Source organism: Bos taurus, chromosome 16 (genome assembly GCF_002263795.3).
Source record: "Bos taurus isolate L1 Dominette 01449 registration number 42190680 breed Hereford chromosome 16, ARS-UCD2.0, whole genome shotgun sequence".
Lineage (NCBI taxonomy): Eukaryota > Metazoa > Chordata > Mammalia > Artiodactyla > Bovidae > Bos > Bos taurus.
The window spans coordinates 39,498,640-39,513,529 of NC_037343.1; the positions used below are offsets into that span (position 1 = coordinate 39,498,640).

A 14,890-nucleotide genomic window follows, 5' to 3' on the forward strand; every position below is an offset into this window, starting at 1 on the left:
TCTCCCTTTCTTTCATAAATATTAAATCTTTCAAGTACTTTGCTAGATTCTGAGGATAAATAGGTGAGCAAATAGAGTGTCTACTACTATAACAGCAGTAATTTTTATGTTTTCTGTTATTTAGTTAATATTTTACCTAGTATCACATGCAGATGTATTACCAGATGACTTTGGAAATGAAGACTGTATTATTTAGAATTGTTGGAAGTAATAAAATAATGTTAATGGAAAACTTATAGGAAAAAAAGATGAAACTGTTCCTATTCATCACTGATTGCTTTCAGAAGTAAAATATTCCATAATCCCTTGCCAAACAGAAAGAAGAGCATTTACTTCAACTCCCACCCTGAATACCACCAAAGCCCGAAACAAACAATGCATTAACAGAAGGACATCTAGTTTTCTAAGTCTGTTTTTAATTTAGCTGTATACATGTTTACACTAACTCTTCACTGATTTTGTTTTTCATTGCTGTTGTTTCAGTGTACATAGTGTCCCAGATTACTTTTCTGGCAACTGCTAATGTGGTTCATGGCTTGGTTTTGTCCCTTTTCTTAATTAGATGAAACAACACACTACTTATAATTTAGTTGCATATATAAACGGAAGAAATGATAATGTTGTTATAGGAAAATCACTGTGTTGACCTAGGTAACATAGTAGAATGGTATTCTATTTCTTTTTTGGAATTTGTATTCCAATCCTTGTCTAAACCTAAAAATAAATATGCTTTTTACTTATTTCTTCATTTGGTAGATAAACGTTTATTGACTTCCCACTCTGTGTTTGGCACCTATAAGAATTGCTTATGAATACGTATGAAATATGTATATTAGACATTGTCCTTATTCTTGAAGGGATCATGACTTAGAGGGTGAGACAGGCAAATAAGCAGATTCCTAGCATCATATAAGAACTATGATTTCAGTGTACACAGAGAGTTTTAAGGGCACAGAGAAAAAGTTCCAAACTTACATTTATGGGAGCCTGATTAAGAACCTGCAGGAGAGGCCTGTATAGTATTTTGAAGGATGAATAGGAAATAACCAAAAAAAGAAGAAAAGGGAAGCTTTTCTTGGAGCTGAGAGGGATAGCATTGTGAAGGTGAAGAGGCAAGAATTACTTGCCGTCTACATATCTTTGATGAAGTTTCTGTTTAGGTCTTTCACCCATTTTTAAATCAGGTTGTTTCTTTCTTCCCCTGCCTAAGGCACAGGACCTTTTTTTTCTCAGATATTCACTGTGAGAACCTGGTGAGCTCCTGGAGGCAAAACTCAAAAAAGTATGGGTATCCTCTATGACTGGGTCCCCCTAGAGTTTTTAACTATTAAGACTGCCCACACTGAACTTCCAGCAATTTATCAATTACAGTTTAGGTTTTACTGCCTGGGTCCTTGGTTCCTGCAGAATTATCTGCTTATGGCTTTCTGCTCCAGTAAGCTGTGGATCGGAGAAGGTAGTGGCACCCCACTCCAGTACTCTTGCCTGGAGAATCCCATGGATGGAGGAGCCTGGTAGGCTGCAGTCCATGGGGTCACTAAGAGTCGGACACGACTGAGCGACTTCACTTTCACTTTTCACTTTCATGCATTGGAGAAGGAAATGGCAACCCACTCCAGTGTTCTTGCCTGGAGAATCCCAGGGACGGGGGAGCCTGGTGGGCTGCCATCTCTGGGGTCGCACAGAGTCGGACATGACTGAAGCGATTTAGCAGCAAGCTGTGGGTCTCTGTATTCACCTGTCTCTCCAAATTTGGGGGGTGGGCAATGGTTTGCTCTGTGGCCTCACTGCTCTGATGAATCTAAGGGTTATTGACTTTTCACTTATTAGGTCACAGTGGAAACTTCCAGGCTTCTTATGTGGTGGACCAGAAATCAGAAGTCCTATTAAGTAATTTTAAAATATAGCTTTGTTATTTCCTCATTTTATTGATGATTTAGAGTGAACATGTAATGTATTCTGCTCTATGAAGTCCTTTGAGAGTTAAAAGGGATGCTATTAATAATTATCCCAGACATCAGATATAAACTGTGATATGTGATTATCCTTTTGATGTGTTTACTCCTGATGAGAAAACTAATGTCTCAGAACTGATAAGGGACAGCAGTGGGACTTGGATTTTAACAATCCAATACTTGACTTTAGATCTGTAATACATAAGAATCAGAATATTGAAGTGCCTTTCATGTCTTTTATAGATCTTTGTCAGGGCTCATAAGTACCCATCATTGTGGTTATTCTTTACTGAAGAGAAACAGAATTGAAATACAATATCATACATTATTTATTAGGTCTTAATTGATTATTTTTATTTTAGATGGAGGGCAAGAATTTTATTAAATTACTTTTTACCTTATATGTTACTCTATGTAATCTCTTCTGAATCTGGAAGTTGTTCTTCCCAGAATTCTGTACTTGAAAGAGACAGCTAGATAAACCTTTGATTCTGTAGAAAAGTAGACACAGATGATGTAAACAACTTGCCAGATAACACAGCTAATCACTTGTAAAATCTAGCTAAGAATTGAGAAGCTGAAAATATAGTGATTAAAAATGGAATAAGTTTGTCTGGCTTCAACACCCTACAGCCCACAAGCCTTTGGACAAATGTATTTTTATTTTCCAAGTCTCACTTTCCTCATCTGTATAATTGAGAAATAGTAATATCTATTTCATAGAGTTGTTTCAAGTCTATGTCTGCCACACAATCAGAACTCAGCAAGTGACTTTGTTATTACTTTTACTATGTCTTTATATTCCCAGTGAAGTGCTTTTAAAACACTTTAAATGTTGCCTTTGAGTCTCTTCTGGCAATATCTTTTTGAGATCAGTATAGGTCTTGAGTCTGCCAGCAGGAGTTCATTGATTATTTAAATTGCCTACTTGTATAAGTAAATGTGAAAAAGGAAATAATTTTATCAGCCATTTCTGGGACATCAATAAGCATAGACTTTTCTGCCTTTTTGGAATTAGAGAGTAGTGAAGAAAATACTTAAAAAATTATAACCCTTACTTTTCATTAATGTTATAAATGTACATCGCTTTAGAAAAATCAGTCTGTTTTCCTAACTCTGGATTACTGCTTTCCAGAGGTTACCACTTTCCACCGGTTACCACTTTCCACCCTTTTAACTTTCTTTGATATTTACCTCCATATTTAAGGAGGTAAGACATAAGACAGCCTTATGTCTTATGTCTCTCACTCATATGCACATATACTTACACATACATATATATACTTACCTCTCCAATTCTACTTATATAGCTATATCGTATTTTGCTAAATGAATATTTTTGATTCTGGAAATAGTATCCACAGCTGAACCATGTGTTGAATTATGATTAAATTTCCTTTCTTGGGTGATACTGCTGTCTTTGAGGTAGATAGTTGTTTCTTCTTTTGTTTGTTTGAACAGTCTATCACCAGTGTATTCTGAGCTTTTCCCACAGAAGTCTAAATCTCTAATACCTTCAACAGCATTAAGCTTTAAGTATTCTATCACTTTCAGTTTTGTTTTAATTGGTTGGGAAAGTTATCTTCGTATCTTTGTTTTTGTCGTGGTCTGGGTGCAGGTTGGAAAAGAATTTCCAGACATGAGACAGAATGAGAGGGAAATAAAGTTTATTAGAATGCGAGACGCTATTAGAACAGTGGGCCAGCTCAAGGGAGAACCAACGTTTAACAGGAGTCCTTAGTCCACTTTTATACCCGAGGTACAAGGAGTGAGATAGGGGTCTTGTGGGTCATTTGCTGATTGGATGAGACGTGTATACCAGGCGGGGGAAGAGTAGGGCAAATACCTTCTCCCTGTGGGGTAGGAGGGGATACAGGTTATACTGTTCCATTAGTAGTTACAACATGGGGGAGGGAAGGACAATAAGGGTCTGGTTTTTCCATTCCTGCATTCCAAGACTCTTCTTGGTTTTATCTGCTCTTTTGTCCTTGGGTCACCACAGTTATCTTATTCTAATCAATATTGACTGCTCTCCTGGCCTTGAGTGAGTGAGTGAGTGAAGTTGCTCAGTCGTGTCTGACTCTTTGCGACCCCATGGACTCTAGCCTGCCAGGCTCCTCCATCCATGGGATTTTCCAGGCAAGAATACTGGAGTGGGTTGCCATTTCCTTCTCCAGGAGATCTTCCCGACTCAGAGATTGAACCTGGGTCTCCCGCATTATAGGCAGATGTTTTACCATGGCCTTAAACCATCCTAAAATTTACACCGTCCTGAAAATTTCCTTCTTTTTCTGGTTAGATTGGATTCCCTGCTTCTGGATTTCCTTCTGGATTTCTACTTCCTTGCTAGTTTGTTCCCATGTTTGGTGGAACACATCTTTTTAGTAGTCTGCACCACCCCGTGGCCCCCCCCCAAAAAAGGAGAAAATGAGGTAAAATATTTTGAGATTTTGTGTGTCTGAAAATAACCTTTTCTACCGTCACGTTTATTGATAGTTTAGAATTCTAGGCTAGAAATTAATCTTTCTCTTAGAATGTTGGAAACATTGCTCTGCTGTTTTTTATTTTCCAGTTTGCTGCTGGGAAGACTGATGCTGTGATGATTCTCAAAACTCTTTTTATAGCTTTCTTTTTAACTTCTATGGGCGCTTTTTAGGATATTTTATTTGTTTTCTGTATTATGAAATCTTTTACTGATGTTCCATATTGTGTGTATGTTTGTGTATGTTTTTCATATTTTGTTGGGCACTTGGTGAGTTCATTCAATCCCTAAATTCATCTTTCACTTATATGACATTTTATGAATAGTATGTCCCTGCATCCCTGACTCTTTCTATTTGATATTCTCTCTCTTATTGGAATGCCAGTTATTCAGATATTGGATCTTCTGGTTCATTTCTCTAGTTTAAAAAAAGTTTTTCCTTTATTGTTATCAACTTCTTTTTGTTTTCTGGAGGAGTTCCTAATTTTGTACTCCAGCATTATTATTTTCTGCTCTCATACTTTTAATTTTTGAACATTCTTTTTGTTTGCTTGAAAATTTCCTTTTATGACATTCTGTTTTTATTCCATGAATGCAATGATTTCTTTCTCTCTGAGGATGTTAATATAAATAATAGTTTTCTTCTGTATTTTGCATTATCTTTGTTTTCTTCAAATTTAGTTTTGTTTTTTTTTTAATCCATGTGGCATGTGGGATATTATTTCCCCAACCAGGAATTGAACCTGTACCCCTGACGTTGGAAGTGCAGAATCTTTTTTTAAAAAAATTATTTATTTTTATTGAAGGATAATTGCTTTACAGAATTTTGCTATTTTCTGTCAAACCTCAACATGAATCAGCCATAGGTATACATATATACCCTCCCTCTTGAAGCTCCCTCCCATCACCCTGCCCATCCCACCCCTCTAGGTTGATATAGAGGCCCTGTTTGAGTTTCCTGAGCCATACAGAAAATTTCTGTTGGCTATCTATTTTACATATGGTATTTTAAGTTTTAATATTGCTCTTTCCATACATCTCTCCCTCTCCTCCCCTCGCCCCATGTCCATAAGTCTGTTCTCTATGTCTGTCTCTCTATTGCTGCCCTGTAAGTAAATTCTTCGGTACCATTTTTCTAGATTGCATATTATGTGTTAGAATATGGTATTTATCTTTCTCTTTCTGACTCACTTCCCTCTGTATAATAGGTTCTAGGTTCATCCACCTCATTAGAACTGACTCAAATGCATTCCTTTTTATGGCCGAGTAATATTCCATTGTGTATATATACCACAACTTCTTTATCCATTCATTTGTCGATGGCCATCTAGGTTGTGTCCATGTTCTAGCTAGTGTAAATAGTACTGCAGTGAACGATGGGATACATGTGTCTCTTTCAATTTTGGTTTCCTCAGGGTATATGCCTAGGAGTGGGATTGCTGGGTCTTGTGGTGGTTTTATTCCTAGTGTTTTCTCCATACCATCTTCCATAGTGGCTATATCAATTTACATTCCCACCAACACTGCAAGAGTGTTCCTTTTCTCTACACCCTTTCCATCATTTATTGTTTGTAGACTTTTTGATGAGGGCCATTCTGACTAGTGTGAGGTGATATCTCATTGCAGTTTTGATTTGCATTTCTCTAATAATGAGCGATGTTGAGCGTCTTTTCATGTATATGTTAGCCATCTGTATGTATTCTTTGAAGAAATGACTGTTAAGGTCTTTTTCCCACTTTTTGATTGGGTTGTTTGTTTTTCTGGTATTGAGCTGTATGAGCTGCTTGTATATTTTGGAAATTAATCCTTTGTCAGTTGTTTCATTTGCTATTATTTTCTCCCATTCTGAGGCTTGTCTTTTCACCTTGCTTTTAGTTTCCTTTGCTGTGCAAAAGCTTTTAAGTTTAATCAGGTCCCACTTGTTTACTTTTGTTTTTATTTCCATTACTCTAGGAGGTGGGTCATAGAGGATCTTGCTTTGGTTTATGTCATGGATTGTTCTGCCTATGTTTTCCTTTAAGAGTTTTATAGTTTCTGGTCTTACATCTAGGTCTTTAGTCCATTTTGAGTTTATCTTTGTGTATGGTGTTAGGAAGTGTTCTAATTTCATTCTTTTACATGTAGCCGTCCAGTTTTCCCAGCACCACTTATTGAAGAGGCTATCTTTGCCCCATTGTATATTCTTGCCTCCTTTGTCAAAAATAAGGTACCCATAGGTGCATGGGTTTATTTCTGGGCTTTCTATCTTGTTCCATTGGTCTATATTTCTGTTTTTGTACCAGTACCATACTGTCTTGATGACTGTAGCTTTGTAGTATAACCTGAAGTCAGAAAGCTTGATTCCTCCAGCTCCATTCTTTCTCAAGACTGCTTTGGCTATTCAGGGTCTTTTGTGTTTCCATATGAATTGTGGAAGTGCAGAATCTTAACTACTAGACTTCCAGGGAAGTCCCTCAAGTTCAGTTGTATAGTGTTTACTTGTTTTAGTTTCATATTAGAGCATCTCCTTGGCTGTCCATTTATATTTAAATGTGAAATATTATCGGTTGATATTCCGTGTGTGTTTATTTGAATTATGGAATGATAGACTTCCCAACAATAGTCCTGTGTATTATTGGACTGTTTTAACTGTTGTTCCTTTGAATGTCAACATGTATTTTTTTCTGTTGGAATGGTTAGTATTCCCAGACCATTGTTCCAATCTCTTGCCTGGGGATTAAAGTCTTTATTCAAGTCAGATTAAGGAACTGGAATGGGGAGGGGTAGTCCTCCCATTCTCTGTATAGAATTTTGCTTAATTATCCTCTTTTAATACTATATTCCTCCAAACTGGGCCAGGTGCCCATGAGTTCAGTTTTTTCTACTTTCATTCTTTCCAGAGAGTGAACCTGCACTGTCCTGCCAGGATAGACCAGGGCAGCACCTAGCTATGTTATCCATGGAAATCTAACTGCTTCCATCCAATGTTTCTATTTTCAGCTTCAGCTACCACCACCATTCTCCATAGTTTTCAGAGCTATTGGCGCCCCCGGGTCTTGACTCTTATGGAGAGGCTATGATGTAAATTGCACTCATCTCACACATTAGTAAAGTAATTCGCAAAATTCTCCAAACCAGGCTTCAGTAATATGTGAACCGTGAACTTCCTGATGTTCAAGCTGGTTTTAGAAAAGGCAGAGGAACCAGAGATCAAATTGCCAACATCCGCTGGATCATGGAAAAAGCAAGAGAGTTCCAGAAAAACATCTATTTCTGCTTTATTGACTATGCCAAAGCCTTTCCTTTGACTGTGTGGATCACAATCAACTGTGGAAAATTCTTCAAGAGATGGGAATACCAGACTACCTGATCTGCCTCTTGAGAAATTTGTATGCAGATCAGGAAGCAACAGTTAGAACTGGACATGGAACAACAGACTGGTTCCAAATAGGAAAAGGAGTTCATCAAGGCTGTATATTGTCACCCTGTTTATTTAACTTATATGCAGAGTACATCACGAGAAACGCTGGACTGGAAGAAGCACAAGCTGGAATCAAGACTTCTGGGAGAAATATCAGTAACCTCAGATATGCAGATGACACTACCCTTATGGCAGAAAGTGAAGAGGAACTAAAAGCCTCTTGATGAAAGTGAAAGTGGAGAGTGAAAAAGTTGGCTTAAAGCTCAACATTCAGAAAACGAAGGTCATGGCATCCGGTCCCATCACTTCATGGGAAATAGATGGGGAAACAGTGGAAACAGTGTCATACTTTATTTTTCTGGGCTCCAAAATCACTACAGATGGTGACTGCAGCCATGAAATTAAAAGACGCTTACTCCTTGGAAGGAAAGTTATGACCAACCTAGATAGCATATTCAAAAGCAGAGACATTACTTTGCCAACAAAGATCCGTCTAGTCAAGGCTATGGTTTTTCCTGTGGTCATGTATGGATGTGAGAGTTGGACTGTGAAGAAGGCTGAGCACCGAAGAATTGATGCTTTTGAACTGTGGTGTTGGAGAAGACTCTTGAGAGTTGCTTGGACTGCAAGGAGATCCAACCAGTCCATTCTGAAGGAGATCAGCCCTGGGATTTCTTCGGAAGGAATGATGCTAAAGCTGAAACTCCAGTACTTTGGCCATCTCATGCGAAGAATTGACTCATTGGAAAAGACTCTGATGCTGGGAGGGATTGGGGGCAAGAGGAGAAGGGGACGACAGAGGATGAGATGGCTGGATGGCATACACTGACTCGATGGACGTGAGTCTGGGTGAACTCCGGGAGTTGGTGATGGACAGGGAGGCCTGGTGTGCTGCGATTCATGGGGTCGCAAAGAGTCGGACACAACTGAGCAACTGATCTGATCTGATGATGTAAATTATTCAGCTTCTAGGCATCTCCTGTTGTTGACTTTCTTGGATGAAGTTTTCCTCTTTTTCTGATCTGTTAGGTTAGTTAACAGTCATCCTGCTAAGTTTCCAGTTTCAAAAATTATCTGCATTTCTCTTCCGTTTTCTTCGACTTTCTTGGTTTAAACCCTCTACATTAAAACATATTATTTTATTATGATAAGGAGTATATTGGTTAAAAGCATGGATTCTAGAACCAGACTGCCCAGATCCATTTCTTCTGTGACCTTGGGATGAGTGACTTAATCTCTCTCTGACTTAGTTTCCTCATCTTAAAAAATTAGTAGTTGGAGTACTTGATAGATTAAATGATTTAAGACATGTAAGCATTTAAAACCATAGCTGTTTTAGAAAGTATTAAACATTATTATTTGAGAGTGAGCCTGTAAGTCACTCAGTCGTGTCCGACTCTTTGTGACCCCATGGACTATACAGTCCATGGAATTCTCTAGGCCAGAATACTAGAGTTGGTAGCCTTTCCTTTCTCCAGGAGATCTTCCCAACCCAGGGATCAAACCCAGGTCTCGTGCATTGCAGGCAGATTCTTACCAGCTGAATCACAAGGGAAGCAAGAATACTGGAGTGGGTAACCTATCCTTGCTCCAGGGGATCTTCCCAACCCAGGAATCAAACCAGGGTCTCCTGCATTACAAGAGGATTCTTTACCAACTGAGCTATCAGGGAAACCATTGAGAGTGGTTTCAGGCAGAAAATAAAAACTTGTATTCAGTTAACCATGTTTAATTGCAAAGCCAAAGAAATACACTTAAAAAGATGACTCAGTAGGCAATATTGTTCATTTTATCTAATGATGGGACCAAAGAACAAACAGTACATCTGATATGCTACATAAAATGTTTAGGTTTTTTCATTATTTTATTACTGAAAGGAACCTTTGATTCATGATTTCCAACTGTTTATTTTATAGAAGAGGAAAACTGAGACTCAGAGAGTTAAGTGACTTATCTTAAGGCTAGAATCCATGGCTCAGAATTCCTATTTCAGTCTTCTTTCCATTAAGTCATATTTCTTTTTCTAAGTAACAATGAATATGTGAGATTTGTGAGTTTATTTTTGGTAATGATGGTATCCTGTACCTAATTTTCTTCTCTTTATAGTTTGCTCTCAAGTGCTCAGACCTGGATCAATAATAAGCTTTGGTTTCTGACATACCCACATCACTGGTCCATGTGTAATCTATTTTTGTTTTTAATAATGTAATGCATAAAATGAAAGCATCCATACTGTGTGCAATCCTTGAGGGGATAATTTAAATACATAATTTCTATGTACATGTAGTACAAAAATAAACTCATACATTTATAAGTATTTTGGTGAAACAGCTATTTGTTTTTTCTCTCCTGGATCAAGAGTTATCTTATGGATGGGTCGTTTTGCAGCTCTCTGTCTCATCCTGTTGAAATTTACTAGATGGGATAGTTGTGGATTAGAAAACAAAATAAGATGGTGAGGAACATGGAAAGAACCAGAAATATGAGTGCTTTGCAATTAACATTGAGACATATATGTCTCTGAAACTTGTTGGTCTCTGCAAATTGTGTAATGTGGGTTTTGTTTGTGGTGCAGGTCTGAGAACCATTGGAGTCATCACCAAACTGGATCTCATGGATGAAGGAACAGATGCCAGGGATGTTCTAGAGAATAAGCTGCTGCCACTTCGCAGGGGTAATGTAATGTGTCCTATACAGGACTTTCTTTGATGGTGTGGCAGAGAAACAACTGGGAAACCAGTGGGAGGCTGAATTTTTATGCCTCCACATTGAGAAGAATGGATTTAAGCTTAGTTAAACATTTTATGGAATGACATGGTGTTCCCAAATAATGTAGTAAAATTGATCCAAAGAAAGAACTATTCCTTCAAACAATAGGAATAAAACAGGAAAAGGAAGGGGTTTGAAGGAACGGTATAATTATTCATCATAGTCTGTATAAATGTATTCTGTTTAAGTCTGAATTATTTACTTGCTGCTGTCTGACAAAGCTGCTTAGAGATTTACTCTATTTAAATGCACAGATCTTTTAAGGACAAAAGGACGTTATTTTGTTAATGCTAAAAAATCAACATTAGCCAAATTGTCCAGCCTTCATTAAATACTGATATCCCAAATTGAGTTTTGTAAGGGGATCTGTTCTTCAGACTCTTAAAATTATTTTGCTTTTCTTATTTGGCCTCTTTGACAGCTTTAAAATTTCCCCAGAAGAAGAAACCAAAAGTGTCCCCAACTCCATAGATGTGTGTTTTGTTTTAGGTTACGTGGGGGTGGTAAACAGGAGCCAGAAGGACATAGATGGGAAGAAGGACATAAAGGCTGCCATGTTGGCAGAAAGGAAATTTTTTCTCTCACACCCGGCTTACAGACATATTGCTGATCGGATGGGGACCCCACACCTTCAGAAGGTCCTTAATCAGGTAAAAATGGTTTTTCAATCAACAAGAACAATTATAAAATATGTGAATGGCTATTGGAATCCATATTTCTTATTTTTATACTTTTTTCTGAACTATTTAGCATAATAGTATTAATAGAAAAGTTAAAAGATGAATATGAATACTTAGACCCATGCCATTAGTAATTCTAAATGACCAGAATCCACCTTAATATTATTGAAAGAATAGTGTACTAAGCAGAAATACGTATTTATTTACAAACAGTGAACAGGGGAACACATTTTAGCACATATTTGTTCATAATATATAATTGTTTTAAGGAGTTAAACTTGCATCTCTCTGAAAAGTTTGTCTCTTGTCATCTGTTTTTTTTTTGAAATGTCAATCTGTGATGGTTAAGTTAAAATTTCTTTATGATTTTGTTTAGGATTGGTTTGATCCTTAATTTCCAATCTTAAAAACAAATAAGCAATCACTGATCTTCATTCATCTAAGAAACTTTTCCAGATAACCCCTTTCCTCACAACAGATAGAATTAGGCCCTTTGCTTCCCCTCACTTCATGCATATTGGAGAAGGCAATGGCACCCCACTCCAGTACTCTTGCCTGGAAAATCCCATGGATGGAGGAGCCTGGTGGGCTGCAGACCATGGGGTCGTGAAGAGTCGGACACGACTGAGTGACTTCACTTTCACTTTTCCCTTTCATGCATTGGAGAAGGAAATGGCAACCCACTCCAGTGTTCTTGCCTGGAGAATCCCAGGGACGGGGGAGCTTGGTGGGCTGCCGTCTATGGGGTCGCACAGAGTCGGACACGACTGAAGCGACTTAGCAGGAGCAACTTCATGCATATATACATTTCTTCCATAAAAATTTAGTGTACTTTTTTTTCATATATTTTCCAGTCCCTAGTAGAATTGTATCATAGTCATTGAGTATAGAGCCTCCACCCCAAGTTTTGATTACATTGACTCAGATGGTGAGCAACTTTTCTCACAAAAAGTATGCTTTAACTTTTATTTATGAACTTAAATAAGTCAAGTAGTTAACAGTTGTTCTGATTGTTCCCTCCTAGGTGTCAGTAGAGGCTAACACAACAGTAGGCTACTAGTAACATTATATCTGAACAATTTAGGCAGCAATTGAAGCAGTTTTAGAAAATAAAAAACAGTAGTATACTTGTATTTTAAGTGATGTAACACAGACTAATATAAAATTTGTATTTTTAAATTAAGGGTAGATGAATATTTGGAAGCCATAAAGCAATAATATAGTTGTCATTTAAAAAATTTTAACTTGTTTTGGAGAAGGAAGTTTGGTTTGTCATGCAAGAATCATGATATTCTATCAATGTATTTAGCTCTGATAAAACTATTTTTTGATTTCTGCTCTCATACCTGTATTGGGCTAAGAAAAATGCAAATAAATGAAAAAAAAAACTTAGAGAAAAGTCACTAAAATAATTAGAAATAATAAAGTTAGAAATATGAATACTGGAAAAGTAGAACAGGTATGCTTGACCATTTGGTTATTACAGGTGACCCATAAAGTATGGCATAACTGATTCTGGTTGACTGAAAATTGAATAAATATTATACTAAAGATCTTTCATTTCCTGTATAATCAGTTTCTCTATTGCTTCAAGGATCTTCACACTGTGTTTGAAATTAGGATTTTTTTTTTTTTGCCATGCCATATGGCATGTGGGATCTTAGTTCCCCAGCAAGGGATTGAACCCTTGCATTGAAAGCACACTGTTTTAACCACTGGACTTCCAGGGAAGTCTCCTGAAATTAGGATAATTTTATTGCTGATCTTATGTGTACCAACACGTCTGACCCTGAGGGACTCTTACTATAGCAAAAACTGAAAAAAGGACAGGATATTTTTGAGGAATTGAAAAGAATATCATTATGGCTGGAGGTCAGAGAGTGAGTTGTAAGAGAAGAATGTGGAGATGAAGGCAGTGGCTGAATCCTATAGTGTTTGTAAGCAAAGTTAAAGATTTTGGTTGTTATCCTAAGAGCCCTGGGGAGTCAGTTGTTTAAGGAATCTGAGGAGGGGAATAACAGTCACATCTGTGGGTTAAAATGATTATGGTGGTTGCAAATAGGAAGATCAAGAGTAGAAATGGGGAAATGAGAAGAAAGAAAAAAAGAGAATTGAGAAGACCTCTTACTTATGAGTCAAAGTGAGAAATGATGGTAGCCTGGTCTTGGTTAGTGCCAGTGGAGATGGAAAATGAATCAGATTTGGGGCATATTTGGGAAAATTGAGAACTTGGCAGTGGATTAGCTCTAGTGATTGACAGAGAGGGAAAGTCAAGGATAACTCCCAAGTTCCAGGTTATTATGAAATCACCAAGATGGAGAAACTTCTGAAGGGAATATTAGGTACTTGATTTCAGTCATGTTGAGGTTAACACTTCCAAGAAGAGAAGTTAGGAAAGTCAGTCAAGTGGTTACTATTACTCTTAGATCTGGGGTTTGTTCTTGGGCATTGCTACTGGGAATGCAGTCTTCTCCATTCTTTTATTTTCTGCTTCAAAACCATAATGGCAACACATGCCAGGGGAATAACATGATAAGTCTGTTGGAGGAGTGTGGAATTTCCTCAGTTCTGTCTCGTCCCAACAGAAATTTGAAGTGACGGACCAGATTACAGCCCTTGGACAGACCCTGTCACAGCCCTTGGACAGACCCTGTCACAGCTCTCAGACAGATCGGTGTTACAGCTCCATGTTACAGCTCAGTTTTATTTAGAAAATAAAGGAAAATACATCCTTCAGGCATGAGGGCATGCCGACCCAAAAGACAAGAAGAGAAGAGGGGAGTTACCCCCGGCCCTTTGGCTCCTCTTTTTATGTGGTTTTTATCTCCTCCCCCTGGGCTTGCCCTATGTAAATTGGGCTAGCCAGGAGTGCTGTTTGTTCTACCTGAGGTCCTCACTGTGGTCCTCAGACCTTCCTTTGTTCTATTTTCTCAAGCTTTTCCCTTCCTTGTCTTTTAGCCACTGCCATTCTGGACTCCTTTTTCCTATTCTAACAAGTCATAACTATGGACAAGGTTTTAGGATAGGTGTGAACTATTGACAGTTAAATAACTTGATTTATTGAATAGATATATCCAGATAACCTTGAATATCCAGATAACCTTGAATCTGCCTGCAATATGGGAGACCTGGGTTCGATCCCTGGGTTGGGAAGATCCCCTGGAGAAGGGCATGGCAACCCACTCCAGTATTCTTTCCTGGAGAATCCCCATGGACAGAGCTATTGTCCATAGGGTTGCAAAGAGTTGGAAAGAACTAAGTGATTAGGCATGCACATGGGTAAGCTCGGATAAACATAAATGATTTTAAATGGTTCTTCAGTTGGTTTGGGTCTACTTATCTTATTCCCCTTATTTTAAATTTAAAATACACAGACGAACTATACAAAAAAGATCTTCAGGACGCAGGTAATCATGATGGTGTGATCATTCACCTAGAGCCAGACATTCTGGAATGTGAAGTCAAATAGGCCTTATTAAGCATCACACAAACAAAGCTAGTGGAGGTGATGGAATTCCAGTTGAGCTATGTCAAATCCTAAAAGATGATGCTGTGAAAGTGCTGCACACAATATGCCACCAAATTTGGAAAGCTCAACAGTGGC

The 14,890-nt window shown here is 37.9% G+C and overlaps 1 protein-coding gene across 9 annotated transcripts in view; it reads left to right on the forward strand.

Moving 5' to 3' along the window:
• DNM3 (dynamin 3) overlaps positions 1 to 14,890 on the forward strand; it is a 651,174-nt gene that overhangs the window by 239,562 nt on the left and 396,722 nt on the right. For all 9 annotated transcript variants that reach the window (XM_059875294.1, XM_059875295.1, XM_059875296.1 and 6 more), the window contains exons 5-6: positions 10,413 to 10,511; positions 11,096 to 11,256. In XM_059875294.1, coding sequence (XP_059731277.1) covers positions 10,413 to 10,511; positions 11,096 to 11,256 — 260 coding nt within the window. The remainder of the gene's footprint in view (positions 1 to 10,412; positions 10,512 to 11,095; positions 11,257 to 14,890) is intronic.